Below are 15,802 nucleotides of genomic sequence, written 5' to 3'. Positions count from 1 at the left end.
TTCCTTACGCCACGCCAGGGGAAGCAGTCCAAAATCCTACAAAGGAAGAGTAGGTCTCCACTAAAGTTGCCCGGGCTCAGTCCACCCGATCACCTAGCGGTGTTAAAGATCGAGGTGTTTAGAGCTTAAATTCGGGGGAGTCAAGCCATCATTAGACTAGCCTTTGGGCTGTCGACTCAACGTTACCGTTGGGACCCTCCAGGACAACGAAACCCTTTTTCCAAACTTCCTGCGGACGGCCCTCATCCTAGGGTGCGGTTCACCAGTTAGGCTCCTTGATCCTTATTTTTTAGCTCAGTTCACTCTGTAGGCCTTGTTAGGGAACTTAGTTTTCGCGAACAAGAGTGAACTTAGTATATTAGATTTCCGTGAATCCTCCCCTCTGTCTATCTCCAAGCCAGAGTCATTGTAGGGATTTTTCACAACCGAAAATGCAGACTAGGGCCCAAACGCGAGCAAACCTTGCAAGTGATACGACAGTGCAACAGCGCGTGGTCAACCGCTTCGACCAACTTGCATCCAATTCAGACAGCTTTAGTCGCCTTCGTGCGACTTCTTCGACAGAACAGCGAGAACCCCAAATGGAATCTGTGTTCGCTGGACACAGTATTCCCCGAACTCCAGCTGAGACATCTAGTCTGAGGATGTCTCAAGCTATTCGAAATACATCTGCCAATGAGGACATTAGCACCTCTTCCGTGGTCGCAGAGCGACAAAACCGTGGCACTTTCGGCTCCCTTGCAAGTCGTTTAGATAGAGACAGCGCAAATTCTCAAAGGACTCAGTCCTCAATTCGCGATAAACTTTCGCGCAGTCAAGAATTGCTAAACCGGATTAGGGCATTTAAAACTCCGGAAAACCAGCAGAACAGCATTTTCCAGGAGGAAAGTGTATCTAGAGAGCATCAGGAGATGACTCTCGAGAAGATTCCCAATAAGGGAAAATCGGCGAAACCACAAAGCGCACCCCAGTTAGGACTCCGCGCAATGCTGAGAGAGGCAAAAATTTCCGCAATACCGAGATCGGTAGCGACGAAGAAAGTGGAGGAAGGAATCCCTCCAACAAGGACAATTCTGTCTGACTTCCAAAAGAATTTCAGACAAAGAGAGGTGTTGGCTACATATGTAGAAACACCAAAGACAAACATGTACAGGGTGTACAGTCATCCTGTACCAATTGCAGAATGGAACACAAGTAGGCCATTGTCGACCTTAACGAAGAGTTCGTGCCGGAGCACAGAAGAAATCTTCAGGGAAGATTCGCCGGCGGGCGTTAAACGCAGAAACGGTTTCCGAAATACGGAGTATTTCGGAAATGAAGAGGAGTCGCCGGCGGGCGTAAAACGCAGAAATGGAGTAGAGATCGAGTCGATTAGACTCAGGTCTGGGTCGCCGGCGGGCGTAAAACGCGGAAACGAGACTTCCCGAAACACTAGGTGTTTCGGAAGCGAAGAGGACAGCATCAGGGACGAGTACCTAGAGGACGGGTACTCCGACGTGGGATGTGTTTTCGATGGGTCGCCGGCGGGCGTAAAACGTGAAAACGACGGAGCAGGACAGGTCGTCCGACGCCAGGCGTCGCGACGCCCCCAGACGCGAACCCTTAGCGGTTCCTGGGAGGGAGATGTTCGGCGCACAGGAGCGCCTTGCATCTCCTACAACGAAGCAACTGAGGCCCTAGCGGAAGTGCTAGGGGGAGGTGGAATGCCAGGGTGGCATCCTGAAGCAGTATGTAGCTTGGGGATGTCTTCATGGCGGGCGAGGTTGCTCACACAGATCCACGAGTACAACGAGCTAGTCCGTGGAAAACAACAACCTCCCGTCGAGCTCGGACAGAGTCTGGGTCCCGAAATCCCTGGGACTCAGGTCCGGGAGGCCAGCCGGCCGTCTCGACGTCGTGAGGCGGCAGCTGAAGTGTATGGCGGAGTCGGCGTTGCCGAGCACGCCTCCGCGCGCACCGAAGCACTTGGGTCGTGGGTAAAGGACGTCCAGTATACCCGGCTGGACTACGAGCTCCACCCCGAAGACCCCGCCGCCCAACGTTTTGGAGGACAAAGGGAGATTGCCCATCGGAGGACTGAACGAAATTGGATTTTGTCTCCAGCAACTGAGACACTTTGAAAGTATTTTGCGAATGGACCTCTTAGCAGAGATAATCCAATATTTCTGAAGTAGAAGAAAGTGAGTCATCTGAAAACCAGGATGAAGATATTGGCGATGGGTACTTTCGATAATCAAATCAGTGAGTCTGTGATGACTGGGGGGTAATATCGGATGACGCTTATCATATGAAAGTTGTGAGTTAGTGAGCCTACCGCCAACTCTCAGATTCCCATTGATATCGAGAAAGGGATTTAATTTGCGAAAAGATTTTGGTAATAATTTTCCACTCAGAAGTGAGGATATTTCTGAATGGAATACTCGACTCTGGACATATTTAATCAGTGACAATGAGGCTTGGTGAGTCTCCATGTAAGTGAGGTACGAGAAATTCCGCTGGGAATGAGGGACACGGCAGTTTTCAATGAAACGATGAATATAGCCAAGAATTCTTCGTATTTTAGGAAAGGAAGAAGAATTTTGTAACAATGTGTCGAAAAAGTCGTTATTATCGTCCTTTTGGGTGAACAGAGCCACCTTTCTTTCTTCTGTGAGACAGTCAGCCTTTAATTCAGAGGGAATTGACAAAGAAGGCCACAATGAAGGATGTTCGAGAAGCCAGGATGGCCCCGCCCACCATAGGGAATGCTCTACAATCTGGGCTGGAAACAGTCCACGAGAGGAACAGTCAGCAGGGTTTTGCTCGGATGGTACATAATACCATATCTCGGGAGGTAATTTCTCGTGGATTCGACTGACTCGATTGCTCACGAAAGTTTTCCACCTGTGGGGGGAAGAGCAAATCCAACAGAGGGTTGTTAAGGAATCAGACCAAGCGAGAATTTTTTCAATGTGAAAATGCCTTTCAAAAATAGGCAAGATGAAGGAAAAAAGATCAGATAAAAGGGTAGCGGCACATAGCTCGAGTTTCGAAATGGATAGAGTTTTCAAAGGAGAAACTTTCGATTTGGCACAAATTAGCTCTATTCGAATACAATCGACAGCGACAGATCTACAATATATAACAGCAGCGTAACCATGTTCACTGGCATCACTAAAACCGTGCAGGGTACATGACGTCATTGATGACAGAGACAAATGTCTTGGAATATTAATTTTTGAGAGAATTGGGAGTTCCTTTTTAAATCGACACCAGAGGTCTATGATATCGGGGGGTGGAGATTCGTCCCAACTCAGTCCAAGGGTCCACAGGCGTTGAATGAATTTTTTAGCTGATAGAGTGAGGGGGCTCAGAAACCCAAGGGGATCAAAAATCCGTGCGAGTTCAGAAAGGATATTTCTTTTAGAGCATGGAACATTTTGGGAAAAAATACTGAAAGAAAAACAGTCAGCAGAGGAGTTCCATTGCAAGCCTAAGACTTTGACAGTTGAGCTATTATCGAGATCAAGAGAAGTGGAAATTACGGGATCTCTCCCACAAATTTTGAATATTTCCCTTTCGACCACGAACTTTTTGGTACCTTTGTTTGGATTTGAAGGTCTGTGGGTCGTTTAGGTCCTCTAATAATGGGTGTTAAGATATCTATCAAGATTATGACCAAGTTTTTCATTTGTCTGAACAGTTTGACAAACTGACGTTCACTCAAGGCGAATGGATCTTCTGGGTTCGGTCTGTTATTCAACAAAGATTTATTTTCGAAATGTTACAAATTCTCCAGTAATATCAACTGAACTAATTCGTCCATTTTTATCGAAATTATACAATACAGTAAATCAGATTTAGAATTATAGTTTATTCCTATGAAGACAATATAATTGTGGTCGCAAAGTACAGTCATTCTCAATATCAAGTATTCTTTTCATGAAGAAGGGTCAAAAATTCAAAATATTCTTGCACTCTTACGAACTCGTACGATAATATCAAAGAGAAGGGTCAAAAATCGAGCCCCAGAGGAATTCGTAAGGATTTTCAGTTTGTGACATGCGCAAATATTTGGAGTGATCGAGTGATCCGATATCACGTTTGTTATGATTTTGGAATGTGGATTTGTTGGTTATGTTACGTACTAGAGAAACGAGAAACCAGAATAGAAATATTTAGTGACCTGATATTTGATTTAAAAATCTTGTTTTTTATAGAACGGCAATCCTCAAAACTGTCAATTTTTTCATATTTGCGTTTGGAAATTCAGGTAAGTGAAATGATTTTCTGTTTTTGAATGAAAATCATTTGGTGATTTTCAACCAAGCATCAACTATTTAACTCCATTATTGCAGGTAGGATTAGCCGAAATGTCATGAGAGTCATCAAGCTCTGAATCAAATTGGGGAAATAATTCTGAATTATCCAATGATGAGGAACTTGTCGAAATGCTGTTTCATCACCATGAGAGACCGAAAAATGAAGGCTACCTCGCGGTCACTGTACCACTGTACAATAACTAGGAATTTGTTGAACACTTTCGAGTTGGCAGACAAGTTGCACAGAATATTGCACATCAAAAAAACAGTGAATTTTTCAAATTTCAAACTGGGGGCAATGGAAAATTATCTGCCTTTGATCAAACCTTGATTTTTTTGTGGTTTGCTGGCCATGCAAGATCATCCTTCAGAGATATAGGAGACCGGTTCGATATAACAGTCAGCTGTGTATTTTATGTCCTCAGAAGGTTGATCAACTTCCTGAGTGGAATATCCTCAAACATCATCAAATGGCCATCAGACTTGAAAAAAGCTTATATTGAAAGTCATTTCAGAGAGAGACAAACCTACTATTGATCCAGACTGATATTTGAATAGGCCAGCCATAGAAACGAATTTCAACCTGAAGTTATCAACAAATCGGTATGTCATCGAACACTGCTTCGACTTATTGAAACAGAAGTGGAGACAACTGTGGCATGTCAAGTTGAGAAAAATGGATGATATAGTGCATTACATTCGTGCCAAGGGCTTCGCCAAGGGGAGGCAGGGAGGGGCAGCTGCCCCCCCCTAGAGATTCTAAAAAAGTTGCCAAATATAATGCAACCAAAGTCCTAAGTATTTGAGTTGATTTGCTTGAAGTTCAAGCCTTGAACAATCATTCCCGTGCGTCGAAACTCGAATGAATTCACCAATTCCACTCTTAATATTCCGTACTACGCTGCGCTCTGCTCTACTCTATCGTTGAAGCGGGAGAGAGGGAGTGGGGAAGCAAAGCAACATGTAACCGCGTGGCGCACGCGCCCCCCGCACAGCCGCCTTTTGTTTTATCGTCTGTCTGTCATTTATTCGTGCGTTAGCGTTGCCTGCCACTGCCCGCTTTTACGTTTGTTTTGTGCGCTATTATCACATCTAAATAGTTGCTGTGACCACGTAATCAATATGGACATCAGAAAGTTTTTTGGTGCGTTTAGCTTTCGTATTTTCCGTCCGTAAAATAACGTCAATTGATTTGATTATAAATGCTGATTTTGCATCTGTTTTTAAAATCGCAAAGATCCGTTTCTAGGCACGATATCCGATTCTTAAGGGTCGTCAGTTTAAACCAAAAGTAAAATTGCTCAATTTAATGGTTCAATCGAAAATAGGAGCGTATTAACATAGCTTAAAGTAGAAAATTGTATGAATGAATATCGGCAGTGCCGATTCGGCACAGTCGGCTCGCGTATGCTTGAGACTCCGGCGCGTGCGTGTCGTCGCGCCCGCTGTAGAGTGCTCGAGCGAGGATGCCCGAGACCGCGCGAGCATAGCCGCGGCTGTTAAACCGCTCGAAATAGCTAGGACTGTTGATATAAAAAATATCGTTATCGTTGACGCTAGTCCTTGCGCGGGCTCGAGCCTGCCGTCGTCTTGAAGGGCATTTATGCTTTCAATGTGAATTGCGGACCAGAAGGAGTTGTTGCTATTTCAAATATTTCATTTTGCAGTTTTAAAAAGAAAGAAACCTGAAGGAGCAAGCAGTGACAGCGATGATTCCGTGGGTGACCTGGCGAGACCTAGCACATCTAAAGAACCGAACTTAGTTCCCGACTCTTCGATAAATGACTGCAACGAAAATGACATCGGTAAATTTATTGGACAAGCATCAACGTTATCGACTGAAATGAAGAAAGAATTGCTTGAAAACACTTGGTCTCCGTCTGCGACGTATGACTTTGCGGAAGACGCTAAACATTTGAAGAGGAAATTCAATTATTCATGGTTGGAAACGTACTCTCCATGGTTGGCCTATTCCAGGCACCAAAAAGGAGCCTTTTGTAAATATTGTACATTGTTCCCGCCAAATCCAAATTCTTTTAGAGGCGTATTAGGGTCATTTATCGTAAGGCCGTTTTGTAAGTTCAAAGATATTCACGAGCATTGCAAAAAGCACATGGAAACCCACTTCCATAAGATGGCACTGGAAGCCGCTAAATCATTTCTTGGAAGTGTGCCTGTAGATTTACAACTCAACAAATACTCCCGAGGCATTATTGAAGAAAACCAAAAAATGATAACATCTATTATTTCCTGCATTACGTTTTGCGGGTCGCACGACTTAGCTCTGAGAGGAAAACATTATGGCGAAGGTATTCTCGAGGACTTATACAAGCTACGAATTGACGCGGGAGATTTAGTTTTGAAGAAACACATTGAGCATGGGAAAAAGAATGCAAGCTATCGGTCGATTCATATTCAAAATGAAATTATTGCAATTTGTGGAGATGTTATTAAGGCAGACATTGTGAAAAAAGTTAAAGAAGCAGAAGCTTATAGTGTGTTAGCAGACGAAACAGCTGATATTTCCGGTACTGAACAATTATCGATTGGGCTGCGATATTTTGACGAGGAAGCCAATGAATGAGGTCCAAGAAATGTTCGTCGGATTTGTTGAGCTGAAAGGTCTGGATGCGAAATCTATTGCATATTGCATCGATGAGTTTCTGACTAAAGACCTTAATCCTGCTGATAAATGCGTTGGTTTTGGATTTGACGGTTGTTCGACGATGTCCGGAAAAGACGGTGGAGTACAAGCGATCCTTCGCAAAAAATATACCAAAGCACTGTTCTTTCATTGCTCGTCACATAAACTGAATCTGGTAATAAATGATCTCAATATTCTTCCTGAAATTCGAAACACCATGGGAACCACTAAAGATATTAATTTTTTTCGGGAATCTGTTTTGAGAAGAAAATTGGTGCCTAATATTGCCAGGCTCTGCGAAACAAGATGGAGTGAGAAACATAAAACTATCAGAGTATTTAAGGAGAATTTTCCTGTTATATTGGAAGCCTTAGAAAACTTATCGCGTGAAGGAAACAGTGCTACTCGAAAAAATGCCTTTCAACTCCATGCGGCTGCTTTCAAAATTTCGTTTATACTTTGTATTACTTTGATAGCTAAATACTCTGCTTTGTTAGAACCTGTTGTCAACGCACTCCAATCCATAGCTTTGGATGTGGTTAAGGCCTCGCAACACGTCAAACGCATTTTGCAATTGCTTAAGAGCCACCGTGATAATCCCGAAAGAGTCACAGATGAAATAATAAAGGATGCTACTGTTGTTGCGGAGAAAGTCGGCCTGGAGGAGGATATCACTTCAATGCCGCGCATTGTTGGGAAACAACGTCATCGAAGCAATCACCCAGCAGAAAGCTCTTCAGAATTCTGGAAAAGATCATTAATAATACCATACTTGGACTCCGTTATTACATCGCTTGAAACACGCTTTGCTGAAGAAAATACTCCATCATTTGCTTTATCTAAATTACACCCCGCACAAATGCAAACGATGTCAGTCGAAAATCTCACAGAAACTTGTGAAACTATCGCTCAGTTTTATAATTTACCAAACATAAAAATTGAAGTCGAGCTTTGGCAGCAATTTTGGCATAATAAACCAAACTCAACAGATCAAATCGTTGTTGATATCCTAAAAGAAGCAAAAACCTTCTTTCCCGACACGGAAAAAGCGTTGAAAATTTTGATCGCTCTTCCATGCACGACGTGTACGGTAGAGCGATCGTTTAGCAGCCTTAGGAGACTAAAAACCTGGCTAAGAAGCACTATGAGTGAAAATCGCCTCAATGGTTTGGCCATGATGAGTGTGCACCGAAAACTTATACATGGAAACTTACAAGATTTTAATAATAAAGTGGTCGAGAAGTTTACAATGAATCCCCGAAAATTACATTTTAATTAACCTAATATAAACAAACAACGACCATTATAATATTAAAATCTGATTGATAATTAAAAAAAATACGCTGTACGCTTATTCAAATTCAAACTCCTTTTTATTCTATTTTTCTAATAAATGTTATTATAACTTATTTACATGTTATTTATTGCATAGTCAAGAGCTCGTGCTCGTGTAGCTTTACACATTGGACTCTGTACTGTCACAGAATACCTACAATTCTCATTCATAGAGAATGAGAAAAGTATGAATTGTAGTATGTAAAGTCAACTTGCCCCCCCCCCCCTGCGCCATCGGCTGGCGACGCCCTTGATTCGTGCTGTTGTGTGCTGCACAATTTATCCATTAGGGATCAATTTCCCATTGACGAAATTGAACCAAATGTGGAAAACGTCCTTTTACCCCCCAACAACGAGGAAGAAGATGAAGATAATCACATCAATAGAGATGCTGCAGACCACAGAAATTTTGTAGCTCGACAAGTTTTAAGATAGTAATAAAATTGTAATATTTCTGTTTGTTGATGTTCATTTCATTGTTTGGCATAGGTTTAATTAAAATCCATTCAGGTAAAATAAGAATGATTTTTAAAACAGTATAAAAATATAATTTGCTCAAAGGTGGGTTCTTTACGACCTGACTAAGAGTCCATTAAAATGATCGGTGCTGAGAATGACACCACATCCTGTCATTTGTTAGAGTGACAGCACAGCCCCAGCACCGATTATTTTAACGGGCTGTTAATCAGGTCGTAAAGTACCCACCCTAACACATGCAAATTTCTTCATGAAATGTTTGAAAGTATTCTTTTATTCAAATTTGAATATTCTTCAAAATTGAATAATATGAAACACGGTGGATAGTTTATTTGCTATTTATAAAAAACAAAGTATTAGGTACTATATAATAAACAAACATGAAACTTTATATATAAACTAATAACTTCTTTCTATATAATATCACATAACAGGAACTCTATGTATGACATAAGATATCAAACTAAATGCCTCATACTAACATATTGAATTCAGAATATGTTATCAATATCATCAACGTATTTGTCAGAGCAAATTATTTCTTGTTTCTAATTATTCAACACTGAATAATATGAAACACAGTGGGTAGTTTATTTGCTATTTATAAAAAACAAAGTATTAGGTACTATATAATGAACAAAATAAACAAACATGAAACTTTATATGCATATAAACTAATAACTTCTTTCTATATAATATCACATAACCGGAACTCTATGTATGACATAAGATATCAAACTAAATGCCTCATACTAACATATTGAATTCAGAATATGTTATCAACATCTGAACTCTTATTTTTGCGTATTTGTCAGAGCAAATTATTTCTTGTTTCTAATTATTCAACACTGAATAATATGAAACACAGTGGATAGTTTATTTGCTATTTATAAAAAACATATAAACTAATAACTTCTTTCTATATAATATCACATAACAGGAACTCTATGTATGACATGAGATATCAAACTAAATGCCTCATACTAATATATTGAATTCAGAATATGTTATCAACATCTGAATTCTTATTTTCGCTCACTTGTCCGAGCAAATTATTTCTTGTTTCTAATAATTCATTTCTCTTCTTTCTTATTTCTAACTTTTCTTTTTCCAATTTTAACATTTCTCCTATTTTGAATTTTTCCAGCTTTATTCTTTCATCTTGATATTGTTTCCTATCAATCCGTATTTGTTGTAAAATTGAATCTTTTTTATATTTGGGAGCGTGAATCCTTGTCTTCATTTTCTATGGTGTACAATTTACAGATGTCTTTGGTCATTTTTCATTGATCGTGTAAGTCCTCCCCCATCTACCAAGTCTGGTTCCATATTTTTGATTTTATTCTGTGTGTCTGCTAAATTGTCTGTTATCTTCCTTGGTGTTATGACACCAGATGAAGATAATAAAATTTCTGGGTAAATACTCCTTTTTCTTTAAATATGGCATCCAATTCTTCTGCAAATTCAAAATATCTTCTCTCCCTGCCAGTTTTTGAAATGTTTTCAATGTATTTCTTAATGTTTCTCTCTAGTACACGCCATCGATTTTCACAATTTCCTGCTAAATATTTCAACTTGTATTTATCATAAATGTAATTTGCAATGATTTCCCATATTTTTTTTAAATTGCGAATCTCCATACCACCTACTTTGTGCCTGAACATCTTGTAACAGTCTTATTAGAATTAGGGAATGATCTTTAGACCAATGGTGGTTCATCTCATCTTTACCTATGTCTTTACCAATGTCGTTTACTACTGCGAAGGTCCTGACTGTAGATACTGCCCTTGTAGAACTTCTAAGAACTTAGAACTTCTGTAGCACGTCTTGTGTTGGATGGGTGTGAGATAAATTCTGATAAATCTAAAAAAAACACATATTAGAACAAAACCTTAGAGAGAATGTACAACTCACCGTTAATATCAGTATTGTCCATTTTGGACAAGCCGATGACTATTCAAGCCAATTCAATATGTTTGTATTTTTATCGGTTTTCACCTTCACTTTTCGCTGCACAAAATATAAATCGTCGTTCGGACTGCAAAACCTCGTATCTGCATTTTTTTCCTAAATTAATATTTTTAATAAATTGGGATTCCAAGGGTGAAACGCGTATGTGTGCAAAATCTCGAAGCGCTTCGATATTCCTATAACGCCAAATATACTGGGTTCTTAACCGCGTATTTGAATATAGCGAACATAACCTCGTATTTGACGCAGTTCCATAGTTCCAATAAACTGGTAAGTATTAAATATTACAATTTAATGATTAGAGGGAAGCTTAAGGCCGTATATGCGTGCAGTAGTAAACAAACTCGGTTTTATGCTTTTCATACAGTTTTATTTCCATTTCAAATTATTGCATCATATACGAGTTTTTGACCGAAAATGTTTTTGGTTTACATTGCAGATACTTGATTTTGCACAATAAAAAGTCAATAAAGCCTATTTATGTATGCGTTATACATTATGATTTTATGGGCAGTTGTGACAGGTTTTCATTTAAGATTAAAAAAAACTAAAAAATATTAATTATTTTAATATTTTTGAATACTTGTATACTGTATACTGGACTAACTTTCAGTTAGTCTGCCGAAATAATGTTATTTTGACATTTATTTTGTCAATGACCTTACTATAGGGGCGCTTATTTGACTTTGCTCTAGCTGCTCATCCTCGAGTAAAATTATTTATCGGAAATATCAGCTTGAGTCTTGCTATGATTTGGACTCGTTTAAACTCCGTTGCGAAGGACGCAATAGGTACGACGCAATAGGTACCTATAATGCCTTAATTTTCCTGATTTTTTTTTGAAAATATAATACAGCGAAAAATAATATTTTACGACCTAGATAACTGCGACCGGCAAAGGAATGAGAAGGGTATTCAATTTTTGAATATACATATTGCCAAATGTTTTAAACTTATTTAGATTTGAATATTTCAAGGGAGAAACATTTGGCAAGTGTGTATTTGAAAAAAAACACCCTTCTGACGTCCTTAAAATTCTTTTGCCGGTCGCAGTTATCTTGGTCGTTTAAAACCTCTGGACTAAAATGTCTTTTTATCGCTTGAGGAATTGTATTCCTCCATTCAATCAGGATACAAACTTTCGGGATAAAAAGTTACACTTTAGTCTAGAGGTTTATAATAAACTATTATTTTCAGAAAATGTCCTTACCAAGGGGAAAAGTTATGGTGCTTGAAGCATTAGAACAAATTCATGATCAAGAGTGCCAGATGCCTGAAATTACCTTTGCTTGCGAAACGTCTTTACCCATTAACGAAATTTTCCCAGATATGGACATTCCTAACTTTTACATTGATAACAATGTAATAATAGAAGAGGTTGTGGCGTTAAACAATTCAACAGTAGTTGAATTCGACAAAGACATTAAACAGCATCAAGACAAGAATGCAAACAACGAAGACGGAATTGAAAACCTAGGTAACAATGAAGATAATGGAGATACATGTCACCCCGAAAATATTCCCCTTCAGGATGTAGAGAGTGACAACAACGACAGCGACCAAAACAGTGACAACGACGAGAGTGACCAAAAAAATGATCCTGACTGTATTCAACTAGAAGATGAAAACGACACCATCCAAGAAGAACTGCAGGATAACACAGCGGGATCCCAAAAGCAGGATAACGAAAATAACACAAATAAACGAAAATATAACAAAAATAACTCAGATAGTGATATAGAAGACGATGAATTAGAAAATGAAGATAGAACTCAAGAAGAAACGAAGGAACCCTCAAAGAAAAAAGGGAAACTGGTTACCAGAGAAGAAAGAGCAAAAAAACAAATATTTGCGAATGCGTGGAAAGTCATACAAAGGACTTAAGAAGGACACAGATGGTGAATATAAACTAATAAATGCAGTTGCTCCACGAAGTATTTGACAAACTTGTACTTCACAAAAGTGTCAAAAATCAAAGGTACTGAAATGTGAGATATTCACAGAAAGAGAAAGGGAAGAAATGTTTAAAAAGTTCTGGGAAGATTTAACGTGGGATATGAAAAGGACTTATATTAGCTCTCTTGTAGATACAGTCCCAGCAAAGAGAAAAAGCAAATTCAAGAAGAAATGAAACATTAATTTACAATCTAAAAAGGGGAACTGAGAAACTAAGAGTGTGCAAGAAAATGTTTCTTTCCACATTGGGAATAAAAGAATGGACTGTGAGAGAGTATAGTAGGAAGGCATTTGGAATGCATGTAGCTGTTGAAGAAAACTCAAATGACGCACGAACTAGACATTCTACTAAAGAAAAAAAGAAGGTCCTAAAGAATTTTTTTGATGTTTTGCCAAAAATGCCATCGCATTATTGCCGTGCCTCAACCACAAAATTATACTTAGAGCCTGTGTTTCAAAGCAAAATGGACCTATACCGAGAATATGTGAAGTATTGTGAAAAGCAAGGACAACAGTCTTTTTCAAAAAAAATATTATTTGACTCTCTCAAGGAAAAAAACATTAAGTTATACCGTCCAAGGAAAGATCAATGCGACGTTTGCATTGGACATAAAGTTGGCAATATAGCTGATGACATCTATAGTTCTCATTTGCAAAGAAAGGATATGGCACGTTCTTCCAAGGAAGAAGACAAAAAGGCTTGTCAAGAAAGTGATAGGAAGTTATTAGTATTAACAGTTGACGTACAAGCTGTTAAGCTAGCCCCTGTACTTAAAGCAAGTGCAATATACTACAAAACAAAACTCTGTGTGCATAATTATACCATTTACAACTTATTTGATGGAGAAGTGACGTGTTATTTATGGGATGAGAGCCATGGAGGCCTTGAGGCCAGTATCTTTGCGACAATGTTGTCTGATCACCTCCAGAATTATGTTTCAAAGTTTGCTGGTACAAAAGAAATAATCATTTACAGTGACGGATGTGGCTACCAAAACAAGAACTGTATATTATCGAATGCTCTTCTTAAATTTTCAGTTGAAAACCAAATAATAATATATCAAAAGTTTTTGAAAAAGGGCATAGTCAGATGGAAGTGGATTCGGTTCACAGCACGTTGGACAGAAAACTAAAAAACAGAGACATTTATTTGCCTACCGATTATATAAATGTTTGTCGCGAAGCTCGTCATAAAAATCCATACAACGTAAAATATATGCCTTATGATAATTTTAAAGATTTTTCTAAAATTGGTTATTATTCAACTATAAGACCTGGTTACAAAGCCGGAGATCCTAAAGTTTCGGAACTTCATGGTCTAATGTACCTTCCTGCCAGTGAAATAAAATACAAAATCAATTATAATGATATCTGGACAGAGTTTCCTAAAAGACCAAGGAGTAGAAATTATACAGTTAATCAGCTTTATAAAACTCGACCAAAAATTAAGACCGAAAAGTACAATCACTTACAATCTTTAAAAATGGTGCTAGGTAAGCAGTTTTGGAAATTTAATGACGATGTTCCACACTAATAGTGTTATTAATTTACATTTACGATTATGTTTACCTATATTTATCCAAAGAAATTTGTTTTTTGTTTACAAGTTCACGGAATCACCTTTTTTTCTTAATAATAACCATTTAGTTTGCTTGTGCCAGAACACGTATGTCGTTAAACAGTTTAAGAGTTTTTGTTCAAAACCTCGTAAGTTTTGTTATTTCGGAAAAAAATTGTTTTGATATTTGTGTTTCAATAAAACTAATTATAAAAGCCAAAGTAAGTGTATTTTGTTTCATTTAAAGCAAAATCTGTAGGTATTTGAATTTCAGTTCGAAAAAAAATCAAATTTATTGTTCTCCTGTAAAATTATTTAAAACGCAGATATGAGGTTTTGCAGTCCAGACGACGAAATTTCAAATTTCCAACTAATAAGTCAGTGCAAATGACAATTTGACAATTGACATTTATCAACACAAATAAGCGTTCTAGTAGGACATGAATCCCAAACTATTTGCAACCAGTCTCACGGCATACATGTGCAGTTGGCCAGTCCATAACACCAGCTTCCAACCATCCAAAATTTCATGCTAGAACAAACCTATTATATCAAATTGAAAATAAACATTCACTTATGCTTTTTTCAATTTTTTTTTTAATACAACTTTATACCTAGTTGCAAGAAAAGTCTACTCATAGAGTCATAGATACCTACAGATGAATATTACAGTATGCAGATAGATTTATTGCATTTTTTCAGAATTATTCTGAGAAGTAAGTAAGATTACACTTACATAAAATTTAACATCCATTTAAAATATCATGAAATTAATATCAGCATAAAATTTAAAACAAATAAAAAATTAAATTGAAATATCTGATTTGGTCATGTTCAACTATATCAACAATATATCTTAGTCATAGATTAAGTTTGAAAATCACTGACTTAGTAGGGCTCCATGTGAAACAAATAGTTCCCCAATCCTAGCAGAATGTTGTATATTTTTGAAATCCTGTAGAAAATTATTGTAGAACTCGAGGGTTTTGTACTGTGGAATTTTTTATTATTGGGGGTTAGAAGACGATCATGTATGATGAGAAACCCAATGTTCTCTTAAATATATGCTTGTAGTAATTGTTAGCATATAGAATTCCAAGCAACCAAACAGTATGCTCTTTTAACTGTACTCGTTCTCAATTGGTGATTTGAATGGTTTTATTTGTGCATTGTACCTGATCAAAATCTGTAATTTATAGGATGAAAACAAGAGGAAACAGTGGATGGATGCTGTCAGGAAATATCTGCCTGATGGTGATTTCGTTTGCTCAAAGCACTTTCCCATCCGTTTCATTGGTAAGAAAAAGCTATTGAAGGGTGCCAAACCATCATGCATGTGAGTATTCAGTTTCTACAGCACTACCTATAAATCCCATCGAAGATTTGTATATTTTTTCAAGGTGCAATTATAGAGAAGTACTTAATTGTATGAATTTCAAGAAAACGTGCACCATTTCCAGAATAAGTTTTCTAATAATTTCTGTAGTTGGAAAGTATCCGTTGAATAAGGTATCAGAAGCAAATGTGATCACATACAAACCAAGAGAGAACACTTGGTGT

General features: G+C 38.1%; 1 protein-coding gene and 1 long non-coding RNA gene across 2 annotated transcripts; one reads left to right on the top strand and one right to left on the bottom strand.

Moving 5' to 3' along the window:
* Positions 1–6,895: 6,895 nt before the first annotated feature.
* Positions 6,896–8,715, top strand: LOC141482383 (52 kDa repressor of the inhibitor of the protein kinase-like). The gene is made up of 2 exons (XM_074175521.1): positions 6,896–8,035; positions 8,479–8,715. The coding sequence occupies exons 1-2, from the start codon at positions 6,896–6,898 to the stop codon at positions 8,713–8,715; spliced, it is 1,377 nt and encodes a 458-aa protein (XP_074031622.1).
* A 658-nt stretch (positions 8,716–9,373) lies between these two features.
* On the bottom strand, positions 9,374–11,546 carry LOC141483142 (uncharacterized). Its single transcript, XR_012465931.1, has 2 exons — positions 10,672–11,546; positions 9,374–10,620 (listed from the first exon to the last, which is right to left on the bottom strand). It is a non-coding gene; the product is annotated as an uncharacterized lncRNA (long non-coding RNA).
* Between the last annotated feature and the right edge of the window lie 4,256 nt (positions 11,547–15,802).

This window comes from Leptinotarsa decemlineata, unplaced genomic scaffold (genome assembly GCF_025532065.1).
Source record: "Leptinotarsa decemlineata unplaced genomic scaffold, Ldec_3_MD MMD2_P_RNA_scaffold_14, whole genome shotgun sequence".
Classification (NCBI taxonomy): domain Eukaryota; kingdom Metazoa; phylum Arthropoda; class Insecta; order Coleoptera; family Chrysomelidae; genus Leptinotarsa; species Leptinotarsa decemlineata.
Note: the sequence above shows the minus strand (reverse complement) of the source record. Positions and strands in the feature narration are given on the sequence as shown.